At 51.2% G+C, this 13093-nt stretch overlaps 1 protein-coding gene across 5 annotated transcripts; it reads right to left on the bottom strand.

The window, feature by feature from the left end:
* Positions 1-563: 563 nt before the first annotated feature.
* CUNH16orf54 (chromosome unknown C16orf54 homolog) lies at positions 564-11590 on the bottom strand. 5 transcript variants are annotated; one of them, XM_064592965.1, is made up of 3 exons: positions 11545-11590; positions 3522-3703; positions 564-2418 (listed from the first exon to the last, which is right to left on the bottom strand). In XM_064592965.1, the coding sequence occupies exon 3, from the start codon at positions 2369-2371 to the stop codon at positions 1697-1699; it is 675 nt and encodes a 224-aa protein (XP_064449035.1). In that variant the 5' UTR covers positions 2372-2418; positions 3522-3703; positions 11545-11590; the 3' UTR covers positions 564-1696. The 5 variants fall into 5 exon arrangements, with proteins under 5 accessions (XP_064449035.1, XP_064449036.1, XP_064449034.1 ...); XM_064592966.1 differs by lacking the exon at positions 11545-11590 and adding an exon at positions 4039-4935 and having other exon boundaries at positions 564-2371; XM_064592964.1 differs by lacking the exon at positions 11545-11590 and adding an exon at positions 4039-4932.
* Between the last annotated feature and the right edge of the window lie 1503 nt (positions 11591-13093).

Genomic DNA, 13093 nt, shown 5'->3' with positions numbered 1-13093 from the left:
CAGGGGCTAGGTCTGATTCCTCCCCCACCCCCCACCCCCCCCACCCCCCCACCCCCACCCCCCGCCGGGGCCTGGCTCAGCCGAGGGCCCTGCTGTTACTTCGACTTCCTTCCTTCCTTCTGGCACCCAGGGCGTGAGAGGGGAAGTCCAGCCCAAGTGCTTAAGGCCCCGGCAGGAAGAGCTGACTCTTGGCCCCTGTCCAGCAGCATTTCCTGGGTGTGAACAGGGGAGGTTCCTGGCCATTAAAGAGCACAGGATGGCTGCTCTCCGTGTAGGACTCTCAGTCTGTTTCAGAGCTTCCGGGGGGGGGGGGGGGGGGGCGGGGAGGGGAGAGGGAGGAGGCTGCAGGACAGTATGAGGATGTCTAACACTTTCCTAACCCTTGCTGATCCATCAGTTCTCTTTTCCTTTAACAAAGAAAAAGCAGATCTTTGAGTCAATGAATGGGAACAATGTCTACCTAATATCTTTGTTTACCTTGTATTTCTTTTCATGTCAAACCTTCTATTTATAGTAAGCGATACTGGTTTTCCATTTGCAGAAGTGATACAAAAAAGGTTCCTTTTAAAATAAATTTATTAAGCAAACAGTACATCATCTTAAAGAAAAATATAAAGTAAAGAATAGTACAGGGGTGGTAAAGTGGTCCGACAAAAATCCTAACATTCATGAGTGAAGTTGGGGAAGTCGGACCCCTGGGAACGGAAACCCCTTCCCCTCTTCCCAGCTCCTAGCTCCTCTCCCAGAGAGGAGATCAGCTCAGACAGATAGCTCTAGGGCCAAGGACATCTCTGGGCTCCATTTCTTCAGGATGGAGCTTTATGAATAAGCCTGCCTTGCGGCAAATCTGTCTCTCTGGACTGATCCAGCAAGCTGGGAGGGAAGGTGGCCAGAGGCCGCATATTAGGAGCCGCTCTGCCCTGGGACAGTGTTCCTTTCCGTATTGGATCAAACTCACATCTCCTTGGCTGGCCTCCCTCCCCCTGCAGGGGGTCAGAGTCGGAGGGCTGCCTGCCATTGACGTGAGGTCCCAGCTGTAGGCAAGGAAGGGGCCTCTCCAGTTTGGCTGACCAAGTCCCTATTGCAAGTTGGGGGTCAAAGCCACAGTTGAGGTGTAATAAGACGCTCCTTTGCCTGGTCTTGACCTCTGTGTGTATTTTCCTGGAGGCATGATCTGTGGCTCTGGGAGGCTGGCTTCCTGTCCCCTCCTGCTGGCGGGACTGACCTTCGTCATCCACACTCAGCCTGTTCTTCAGCATCCACGGGACCCCCGCACTCGGATCCCAGCATCTTAGGTGCACAAGGAAGGTGGAAGCCTCAGTGATGATGCTATTTTCTGCCTCTCTGGTACCTTGAGATCTTAATCTGCAACGTGATTTTGGTGGCTTCTGGCCCAGAGTCGGCCCCATCCCCAATTCTCTGTGCCGCAGGCCTGGGCAGCCAAAGAGAGGCACCTCTGGGCTTCCTCTGGAGCACCGGCTCTGTCCACACGGAGCCCCCCTGGCCCCAGATCCAGGGAATTGAAATCCAGATGTAAAAGGCTGGCGGCGGGTGGGCGGCATTCTTCCCCAGGGGCCCAAGTATCAGCTTGGGTTCCTGGGCTGGAGCTTCAGGGCCTTAAGGCGTCGGAGAGACTCTCTGAGGTAGGGCCTTCCTCAGGGGTCTTTGGGAGGCCAATCCTCCAGGCCCTGGGGATTCAGAACCCCACGCTGGTCCGACCTTCACGCTTCCAGAAAGCGGAGATCTGCTCCAGGGTGACCCGAGGCTGGAGGCCCCACTCAGGATCAGGGCTTCCTAGTCGCTGCCTCTGGGCCTGGGGGCTCCCCAAGTACACGTTGGCCTCTGGCCTCTGTTCCGACTCAGCCCAGCTCACCAAGCCTGGGACACAGGGCCTCTCGTCCAAGGCCTGGGGCCCCCAGAAGGTGCTGCGGGCTGGGGCCCTGGGTGGGGTGCGGGGGACCAAGGAGCCGAACGGGGAGAGTGGGGCTAAAGGGGCAGGTGGGGCTGTTGCGTGGGCCTCCAAGGTGCCCCCGGGGATGGGGGGGTCTGGGGCCTGGTCCATCAGCAAGGGGACCGCAGATCCGTACCAGTCCTCGGAGCGCTCTCGGGGGGTGCCCCTGGGCTCAATCCACAGTTCTCCTCCGGGGCGCCAGACCAGGGTGGGTGCATGGGTGCTGGGGTCTGGGTGTTGTGAGCGGCGGAACAGGCGTTCGGCCAACACGGCTGTTGTTAGGAGGAAGAGCGCAGAGAGGGAGGCCAGGGCCAGCATGATGGGGATGCAGGGCCCGCAGGGCAGTGGGGGCCACGAACCCAGCTCTGATGTAGGGAGTCCCTCCGTGTGCCCAGAGGGCTGCTCAGGAGTCGAAGGCATCTGGAGAGACAGGGGTCAGGAGAGGAAGCAGATGAGACAGGGTGGGCCTAGAGAGAGAGAGAGAGGCCATGAGTGTCCAGACCACAGTGAGGAGAGAGACAGAGGCCCAAGGGGCTTGGTATCTGGCCTGGGAAATAGACCCCGACAGACAGAGGAGCAAAGGGGACCCCAGAAGGGCAAGAGAGAGGCAGAAGGCTGGAGAGCCAGGGTCCCTCCGTGGCCGGCAGCCGGACACGCCCGCTCAGGTTCCCCAGCTCGCTTCCAGAAGCCCTGGTTCCCTCTCAGACCCGGGGGTGCCTCAGACGAAACCTAAGGGCCCCCGAGGGCTTCTTTCCTCCTGTCTAGCACCCCCTTCCCACTGCACCCCTGCGCCCCAGGTCTTGCTTGGGCCTCAGAGGAAGTGGTGGGTAAGGGAATGAGAAGCTCCCCTCCTCCCTGCCCGCTCCCACCCCGTGTGTATGTGCCACCCACCGCTGGCTGGCACCTTGGACGCTCCGGCGGCCTCACGACTCTCCGTGGAGTGGGTCTTGCTCTCTACAGGCTCCCCCTTGTTGCTGTCGTGCTAGGTGTCAGGCCCCACCTCTGCACCTGTCCCCACCGCCCCCCCCCCCCCCGCAGGCTCTGTCTCCCTTGCTTGTCTCTGCCTACCAGGCCCCCCACCTGCAGGGCCCTCCTGCAGCCTCACCTTAGCTCGGGGCAGCCCCGAGGCTCCCGGCTCTCCCTTCAGAGCACTCCTCCCTGTGGAGGAGGGTGCCGGGCAGTTGCCTCAGATAAGGACGGAAGGGAGGGCACCCCCTGTTGCTGGGCAATGGTGCCCCAACTCCTCTGCCCCAGTGGAGTGTTTCCTAGGCAACCTGGGGGGATGTGGTCAATGTGGTGGGGAGGCGTTTCCTGGCGAGAGGTGGGGCCCGAATGGGCTATGCTTGTATTGAACTCAGTCTCACCTCATAGCCAAGCCCCAGGCCCCAGAACATTCACCTGGAGACCGAGAAAGAGGTCGGTGTGCAGAGCCCCGAGGCTCCCGGCTCCCCCCGCAGGCGGTTGCCCTGTCCCTGGCCTGCCCACGGGGCCCCACCAAATGGGCTCCTGCCCCCCAGCCCACACCCCCTCCTGCTTGACCCAGCCTTCCCCATACTTCTCATGAACATACATCTCTTTGTCTTCAGACCATGTGGCCTCAGTTTTGGTTGGAAGACATCTGTAAGGCGAGGCGTGGGTAGCAACAGAGTAGGGCCTCTGGGAAGAATCCAGAATCAGGCTTAGGCCTATCTCCAAGGCTCTGGACGTTTGCCACCCTGGTCCTTTCTCCTGGGGTGAGGGGTCAAGAGGAGCCTGGCGGGGGGCATGAGGGAGTATCGTCAGCCACTTGGGTCCCTTCGGAGATTGTCTAGTTTAACTCGCTGGCGGACAGATGACAAGCAGGCCCCGCATAAGGGCCGTGTCGTGCCCGAGGTCATACAACCCATGTATGTGGGAGGGACCGGAGAAGCATAGATATGAATTCCTAGTTGGGCAAGCAACCCAACACAACACAACTCTTACTCAGGACTAATAGTTTCTTTTGCAAAATGACAGCCATTTAATGAGAAAGACTGAAAAATAAGTATCTGAATGTACATTGAAACGTTAGTGTCTTAGAAGATGGTTACAAGGGCAGCGTGACTCACATTGCTCGGTCCTGGCGGTTTTGAGGAAAGGGCCGGAAGGAGCACAGAGTGTGGCATGGGATGGGAGTAGGTGGAAATAGAGTCCGGAAGCTCCAGGCCCTGTGACACATGCTGAAACCTGATGTGATTATAATTTGATGAGATCATAAGCCTTAAAATAAAACCTGAACCTGATACTACCGAACTGGACACTTAAAAATGGTTAAGATTGGGGGCGCCTGGGTGGCTCAGTTGGTTAAGCGACTGCCTTCGGCTCAGCTCATGATCCCGGAGTCCCGGGATCGAGTCCCGCATTGGGCTCAGCAGGGAGCCTGCTTCTCCCTCTGACCCTTCCCCCCTCTCATGTGCTCTCTGTCTCTCTCATTCTCTCTGTCTCAAATAAATAAATAAAATCTTAAAAAAAAAAAAATGGTTAAGATTGGGGCACCTGGTTCGCTCTGTTGGAAGGGCGTGCGACTCTTGATCTTGGGGTCATGAGTTCGACCCGCACTTTGGGCATAGAGATTACTAAAAAAAATAAATAAACGTAAAAAAACCCCAACAAAACAGGTTAGGGCCTGGGTGGCTCAGTCGGTTAAGTGTCTGCCTTCGGCTCAGGTCATGATCCCAGGGTCCTGGGATTGAGCTCCACATCAGGCTTCCTGCTCTGATTCTTCCCAGCCTCTCCCCCTGTTTGCGCTCTCTCTGTCAAATAAATAAATAAATAAATAAATAAAATCTTAAAAAAAAACAGGTTAAGGTAAGTTTTGTTACAGGTATTTACAACAATAAAAAAAAGTTTTTAAAAATCTAAATAAGTGAATACATAAGTAAAAACTGAAAATTATGTATGTTCTGTTTTAGTCTTTCCTTAAAAAGACAATACACGGGGCGCCTGGGTGGCTCAGTCGTTAAGCGTCTGCCTTCGGCTCGGGTCATGATCCCAGGGTCCTGGGATCGAGTCCCACATCGGGCTCCCTGCTCGGCGGGAAGCCTGCTTCTCGCTTTCCCACTCCCCCTGCTTGTGTTCCTTCTCTCGCTATCTCTCTCTCTGTCAAATAAATAAATAAAATCTTTAAAAAAAAAAAAAAAGACAATACACTAGAAGGATAAACATTATTATTATTTTTTTTTTTAAAGATTTTATTTGTCAGAGAGACAGAACACAAGCAGGGGGAGAGGCAGGCCGAGGGAGAAGCAGGCTCCCCGCCGAGCAAGGAGCCCGATGTGGGACTCGATCCCAGGACCCTGGAATCATGACCTGAGCCGAAGGCAGCCGCTTAACCAACTGAGCCACCCAGGCGTCCCAAGGATAAACATTATTAAAACCAGGAAGATCAGCTATGATCTAGAATCAAAACTGGATGTTTTGATTTTTTTTTTTTTTTTTGAGAGAGAGCGAGCAAGAGCGTGGGCTTGCGCACATGAGCGAGGTGGGTGCGGGGTGGGCAGAGAAAGACGGAGAGAGAGAATCCCAAGCAGGCTCCATGCTTACCATGCAGGCTGACTCAGGTTTCTATCTCATGACCCTGAGATCATGACCCCTGCCAAGATCCAGAGTCGGATGTTTAACTGACTGAGCCACCCAGGTGCCCCTGAATGTTTTAATTCTTAACTCTCCTATCACTTAAAAAAAAAAAAAAAAAAAGCTTAACATTTTTTAACTAGTTCCTTAAAAAATTAAAAATAGAATTACTTGGTGATCCAGCAATTATACTTCTATGTATATACAGAAGAACTGAAAGCAGAGGGTCAAACAGATATTTGCACACCTGTGTTTATTAGCAGCGTTATTCACAACAGCTGAAAGGTAGAAAAAACTTAAATGTCCATCAACGGATGAATGGATAAGCAAAATGCTATATGCACACACATATATTGCATAGACGCAGTGGAATATTATTCAGCGCCAAAAAGGAAGGACAGTCTGACACCTGCTACAACATGGCTGAACCTTGAAAACCATATGCTAGGGACGCCTGGATGGCTCAGTTGGTTAAGTGTCCGCCTTCAGCTCAGGTCATGATCTCAGGGTCCTGGGATCGAGCCCCATGTCAATCTCCCTGCTCAGCGGGGAGTCTGTTTCTCCCTCTGCCACTCCCCTGCTTGTGCTCTCCCTCTTTCTGACAAATAAATAAAATTTTAAAAGAAAAGAAAACCATATGCTAAGTGAAATAAGCAGTCACAAAAAGACAAATACTGTAGAATTCTACTTGTACGAGGTCCCCAGAGCAGTCAAACTCACAGAGACAAAGAAAGTAGAATGGGGGTTGTCAGGGACTGGGGGGAAACGGGAATGGGGAGTTGCTGTTTAATGGGTATAGAATTTCAGTTTGACAAGATGAAAACGTTCTCTAGGGGCGCCTGGGTGGCTCAGTTGTTAAGTGTCTACCTTCGGCTCAGGTCAGGATCCGGGGGTCCTGGGATCGAGCCCCGCGTCAGGCTCCCTGCTCAGCAGGAAGCCTGCTTCTCCCTCTCCCACTCCCCCCGCTTGTGTTCCCTCTCTCGCTGTCTCTCCGTCAAATAAATAAATAAAATCTTAAAAAAAAAAGACGAAAACGTTCTCAAGATGGATGTGTTCCCTCTCTCGCTGTCTCTGTCAAATAAATAAATAAAATCCTTAAAATCTTAAAAAAAATATTTCTTTAAATTAAATTTTATTTTTTTAAAGATTTTATTTATTTATTTGACAGAGAAAGATAGGGAACACAAGCAGGGGGAGTGGGAGAGGGAGAAGCAGGCTCCCTGCTGAGCAGGGAGCCCGACACGGGGCTTGATCCCAGGATCTTGGGATCATGACCTGAGCCGAAGGCAGATGCTAAACAACTGAGCCACCCAGGCGCCCCTTAAGATTTTATTTTTAAGTCATCTCTACACCAAACGTGGGGCTCGAACTCACAGCGCTGAGATCAAGAGTCACATGCTCCACTGACCGAGCCAGCCAGGCGCCCCAGCCTGCATTTTTTTTTTTTTTTTTTACAACCTTCTGCAGGGCAGGGATCAGAACCCAGATGTCCAGACGCTCAGGTTCCTCCCACTCCAGTGCTCAAGAATTTCTGAAAACAGAAATCAGGAAGTAACTCAAGGAGTGTGTGCAATAGAGAAGTCTCTGGGTCAGAAGTCTATGAAACAGGCCCTGGGGGGGTTGTCTTCTGGGTTGAAGGGGTGCTCCTGGGGCTGGGTGTTCAGGGAGGAACCTGACCATACCTGGAACCAGCGAGAGAAAACTTAATTCTCATAGACTAGGCAGCCGGCTTGTGGGCTGCTGGGTGCGCAGTTCTGTCCTTGGGACTCTTCCCTTCTAAGTGTATGTGGTGGTTTTAAAACGTGTCTGCAAATCCTTGACATTTCTTCTGTCATAGGGTTGAGTCCCGTCCCCCATCTCTTGAACAGAGGCTAGCCTTAGTGACTGACTTCTAATGAATGGAAGAGAGTCGAAATGACAGCATGTCCCAAGCCTAGGTTAAAAAAAAAGGGGGACAGGGGCGCCTGGGTGGCTCAGTTGGTTAAGCGTCTGCCTTCGGCTCGGGTCATGATCCCAGGGTCCTGGAATCAAGCCCCGCATCGGGCTCCCTGCTCATCGGGGAGCCTGCTTCTCCGTCTCCTACTCCCCCCTGCTTGTGTTCCCTCTCTCGCTGTGTCTCTCTCTGTCAAATAAATAAAATCTTTAAAAAAAAAAAAAAGGGGACAGCGGGCGCTTGGGTGGTTCAGTCGGTTGAGCGTTGGAGTCTTGGTTTTGGCTCAGGTTGTGATCTTGTGGGTTTTGGGATCAATCCCCGCTTCCAGCTCCATGCTTAGCGGGGAGTCTGCTTGAAAGATTCTCTCTCTCTCTGCCCTTACTCCCTCTAAAATAAATAAATAGGGGCGCCTGGGTGGCTCAGTCATTAGGCGTCTGCCTTCAGCTCAGGTCATGATCCCAGGGTCCTGGGATCAAGCCCTGTGTCGGTCTTCCTGCTCCACAGGAAGCCTGCTTCTCCCTCTACCAGTCCCCCTGCTGTGTTCCCTGTCTCGCTATGTCTCTCTCTGTCAAATAAATAAATAAAATCTTTTAAAAATAAATAAATAAATCTTTTTAAAAAAGAGAGAGTGACAGAGACAGAGATGCCTGACTGGCTCCATCTGTGGACCTTGATCTCAGGGTTGTGGGTTCAAGCCCCACATTGGGTGTGGAGATTATTTAAACAAACTTTTAGAAAATTAAATAAATACATTTTTAAAAAGGGGGGCAGTGCCTAGCTGGCTCAGTCTGTGGAGCATATGACTCTTGATCTCGGGGTTGTGAATTCAAGCCTCACGTTGGGTGTAGAGATTACTTAAAAAAAAAAAAAACTTAAAAAATAAAAATAAAAAAATATTTAAAAAGAGACAGCTCCCACCTGGCTTGGGCTTGCTATCCATCTATCTGTTATCTATCTATCTATCTATCAATCATCTATCATCTATCTATCTCAATGTTCCCTCTTGGAACCCAGTCACCATGTGTGAGGAAGCCCAGGATACATGTAGGTGACCTGGTGAAAGTCCCAGTTACAGTCCCAAATGACAGCCAACATCAGCCACCCACCTGTAAGTGAGCCACTCCTCAGATGTGCAGCAGAGACTACCCCACTGAGCCCTCGTTAAAACAGATTTATTGGGGCACCTGGGTGGCTCAGTCAGTTAAGCGTCTGCCTTCGGCTCCGGTGGTGATCCCAGAGTTCTAGGATCGAGTCCCGCATCGGGCTTCCTGCTCTGCAGGAAGCCTGCTTCTCCCTCTGCCACTCCCCCATCTAGTGCTCTCTCTCTCGCTCGCTCTCTCAAATAAATAAAATCTTTTTTAAAAAAATAAAGAAAACAGGGCGCCTGGGTGGCTCAGTTGGTTAAGCGACTGCCTTCGGCTCAGGTCATGATCCTGGAGTCCCGGGATCGAGTCCCACATCGGGCTCCCTGCTCAGCGGGGGGTCTGCTTCTCCCTCTGACCCTCTTCCCTCTCATGCTCTCCGTCTCTCATTCTCTCTCTCCCAAATAAATAAATAAAATCTTAAAAAATAAAAAAAAAATAAAGAAAAAAATAAAGAAAACAAATAAAACAGATTTATAAGAAAAATCAGTCTCACTGCCTTAGGGCACTAGGTTTCGGGGAGGTTTGTGACCCCGAAGTGGGTATAACTGGACCGCTCTCCGGCGCGGCTCTCACAGGGTGAGTAAGGACGAGCAAGGACGGGGCTTCAGAATCGCCTGCGGGGCCTTCTCTAGCGCCCACTCTTTATCCCTCTGCCCCCCCATTCTCTTCCACTGTTTTAGGGCCTGAGATGGGGGGCGGTGAGGACAGCCGCAGCAACAGCGGCCCTGAGGTGGGTTAGGAAATGCCCCAGGCGGTTCAGCTGTGCCCTCCCGCCCCCTAGCTGAGATCACCAGACCTGTTCTGTCCGGTGCAGGAGTCATTCGCCGCATGCGGCTCTTCAAATTCAATTTAATTCAAATAAAATACTCAGGAGTGCTTCGGGCTCAGTAATTACATTTCAGGTGCTCCATGGGCGCGTGCAGCTGGTGGTGACCGCCGACCCGGGCAGCGCGGCCGCGAACGTTCCACCCCCGAGAGCCCTGTTGGGCGGTGCTGCGCTTGAACTTCACGGCCCCAAGCGGCCCGAGGGCGGGCGAGCGCAGCATCTCCTGGGAGGGCCCTGGCCTGCCGATCTCAGGCTCCGCCCAGACTTGGCGCATCAGAGGCGCTAGGTGATCTGGAGGCGCGCAGCGCCGGGCAGAGCCTCACAACCTTGGCTGCACACCCAAAGCACGTGGGAAGCTTTTTTAAAAAAAGCTCCACGCTGTAGGGGCACCGGGGTGGCTCAGTCGGTTAGGGGGTCTGCCTTCAGCTCAGGTCATGATCCCGGAGTCCTGAGATCGAGTCCTGCATCAGGTTCCCTGCTTCTCCCTCTGCTCCTACCCCTGCTTGTGCTCTCTCTCTCTTTCTGGAAATGAATAAAATCTTAAAAAAAAAAACCCAAAACAAAAAAAGAGAATAAAAGCTTGATGCTGTAGCCACACCCCAGACCAAGACAATCAGAGTCTCCCAGGAGGTGGGACCCAGGTGGCAGTCTTAGGGACTTCCGGGTGATTCCAAGAACCACTGCACTAGCCTACCTCGTGGGGGAGTCCCACAGCTTCTGCCCTGTCCTGGGCACTTGTTGGGTTCTCTAACTAGCGCCACCATTTGAGGAATCACCTTTTCTGAATGGTTCCTACACTGTTAACCCAGTGTTACTGGGTTAACACCTCACTGGTGCCGGACCAAGTAGTTTTCTCCCTTGGAACTTCGGGGCTGAGATTGAATGACTGCCTGGATGACTGAATCTGTTAGATATACAAGTTAGGAGCTCTCAGTGACCCCACTCCCATCACATGGACCAGAGAAGTGGAAGTAGCAGCCAGCAGGCAAGAGCATTGGAGAGACCATTTCTGATGGTATATGAGTCCCTGGTTCTAGTTCCTTCCTGATGCCCAGCTTCACACCTGTCCTTGGGTTCTTGTGTCCTTATAATACATTTCCCTTTGGGCTTAAAAAAAAAAAAAAGGAAGTTCAGCTTCAGCAGATAAAGGAGCATGCAGTCAACCTTGAGCTTCTTCTGACTAGATGGAATTAAACTATGTTCCCTGCTCTTTTGTTCTCTGAAAAGCACAACCCCAGGTGGTTAGGAGCAGAGAAGCAGACAGCAGATAGGGGGAATACACTTGGAAACTGAGGCTTTAGAAGGGTTTGAGTAGCCCATCTGGGGTGACCAACCGTCCCAATCGTGTCTGGATCATCCTCGTTTTAAGTATGTATGTATTTTTTTTTTTTTTTTTTAGATTTTATTTATTTATTTGAGAGAGAGAGCATGAATGGGGGTGGGAGGGGTGGAGGGAGAGGGAGAAGCAGACTCCCTGCCTAGCGGGTAGCCCTATGCGGGGCTCCATCCCGGGACTCCGGGATCATGACCTGAGCCGAAGGCAGACGCTTAACCAACCGAGCCACCCAGGCATCCCTGTATGTATTTATGTATGTAATGTAAGCTCTATGCCCAACGTGGGGCTTGAACTCACAACTCCAAGATCAGGAGTGGCATACTCTACCAATTGAGCCAGACAGGCACCCCAGGACCATCCTGGTTTTAGCACTGGAAGTGCCACATCCCAGAAAACCCTTTAATTCTGGGCCAATTGAGAAAGTTGGTTAATGTCATCCAAAGTCACACCACTCAAGTGCCGGAGCTGAATCGGAGCCCAGATCTGACCATCTCCAACCTCCCCCTCCTGCTGAATGAATGACTTACTGAGTAGGTCAATCACAGGAAACACAGCCAGAGCTTAAACAAGAGAGTCCAGGTACTTCCTGTTGCTCTTCCCTTCACCCTCGACCACCTGCAGCGGGAAGTACCCTGCTGAGAGTCCCAGCCTTCCCCCGCCACCCCCCCGGGGGGGGGCCATCTTGCTGCCAGCAGGGAATAAAGACAGGGCTGAGCTCAGGAGCGTTTCATCACTGCTCAGGGTCTGCCGGATGTCACTTACCAGCTACTCAGGATCCAAGAGTCAGAGATTCCAACCTTGAAAGCTGTGAAAAATGATAAGAATGGGGGTGCATTTTTTTCTTTTTTAAAAGAGAGAGAGAGAGACCACAAGCTGGGTGGGGAGGGGCAGAGGGAAAGGGACAGAGAAAATCCAAGCAGGCTCATGCCCAGTGGGGAGCCCGACGTGGGGTTCAATCCCATAACCCTGAGATCATGACCTGAGCTAAACTGAGTAGGACGTTCAACCAACTGAGCCATCCAGGTGCCCCTTAAAAATAAAATATTAAAAACAAAAAACATGGGGTGCCTGGGTGGCTCAGTTGGTTAAGTGTCTGCCTTGGGTTGAGGTCATGATCCCGGGGTCCTGGGATCAAGCCCCACATCAGACTCCCTGCTCAGCGGGGAGTCTGCTTCTCCCTCCCGCTCTATCTCTGTGCTCTCTCTCTCTCCCACTCACGCTCTCTCTCTCAAACAAATGAAATCTTAAAAAAACAAAACAAAACAAAAAAACACCAAACAACAACAAAAAAACGCATACACACAGATTAAAAAAAGAATTACCATGTAATCATAGCTCAATACAAGGAAGTTAAGAACAGATTCCCAAGTGACTTTAACTTGAGTTGTTCAAGTCAGCTTACAGAAAATTCTATCTTTGAGGGGCACCTGCCTGTCTCAGTTGGAAGAGCATGTGACTCTTGATCTCAGGATCCTGAGTTCAAGCCCCGTGTAGGATGTAGAGATGACTAAAAAAATAAACTTAAAAAAATTTTCTTTCTTCAAGTCTTATAATGCATTTGATAAAGATCTCCAGGATCTGAACTAAGTTAAACCATAAAATAAAGCTAACTACAGGTAAGAAAGACAAGGCTTGCCCTCATCAACTTTATCTGAAAGAGATATAAAAAGAAAGGCCATGGGACACCTGGGTGGCTCAGGTGGTTAAGTGCCTGCCTTCTGCTCAGGTCATGATACCGGAGTCCCTGAATCGAGCCCCAAGTTGGGCTCCTTGCTCAGCGGGGAGCCGGTTTCCCCCTGCTTGTGCTCTCTCTCTCTCTGACAAATAAATAAATAAACTCTTAAAAAAAAAAGGCCATGTTTTGTGAGAATTAAAGAGAGAGAAAAAATAAACGTTTATTCTGTACTTATGTGTGCCAGATCCGTGCCCGGGGCTTGTGACAATTGGTTGGTCTCATCTCCTATAGCAGATGAACAAACTGAAGCTCCAAAGGTCATGGAATGAGTAAGGGCAGGAGCCAAGCTTTAAGACTTGTCTCTAATACAACATTCTGTCCACGAATTCCTGGTCCATCACTATAGGTTTCCAAATTCAAAAAGTGATTAACTCATTTTGTCCAGTCATTATGTTGTATACCTGAAACTGATAATGTTACATGTCAATTACATGTCAAAAAAAAAATTACTAACATTTACTTCTCCACCTGAGTGGGTTTCTGGAGCTGCTCTGGTTACTGCCCTAGAGGTGTCCCAACCCACTTCTAGCCTGGCAGTTTTGAATTGTGTTGGTATACAAAGAATCTTACCCTTTG

This window comes from Mirounga angustirostris, unplaced genomic scaffold (genome assembly GCF_029215605.1).
Source record: "Mirounga angustirostris isolate CCGP_5_RB_7025 unplaced genomic scaffold, mMirAng1.0.hap1 SCAF_5, whole genome shotgun sequence".
NCBI lineage: Eukaryota > Metazoa > Chordata > Mammalia > Carnivora > Phocidae > Mirounga > Mirounga angustirostris.
Note: the sequence above shows the minus strand (reverse complement) of the source record. Positions and strands in the feature narration are given on the sequence as shown.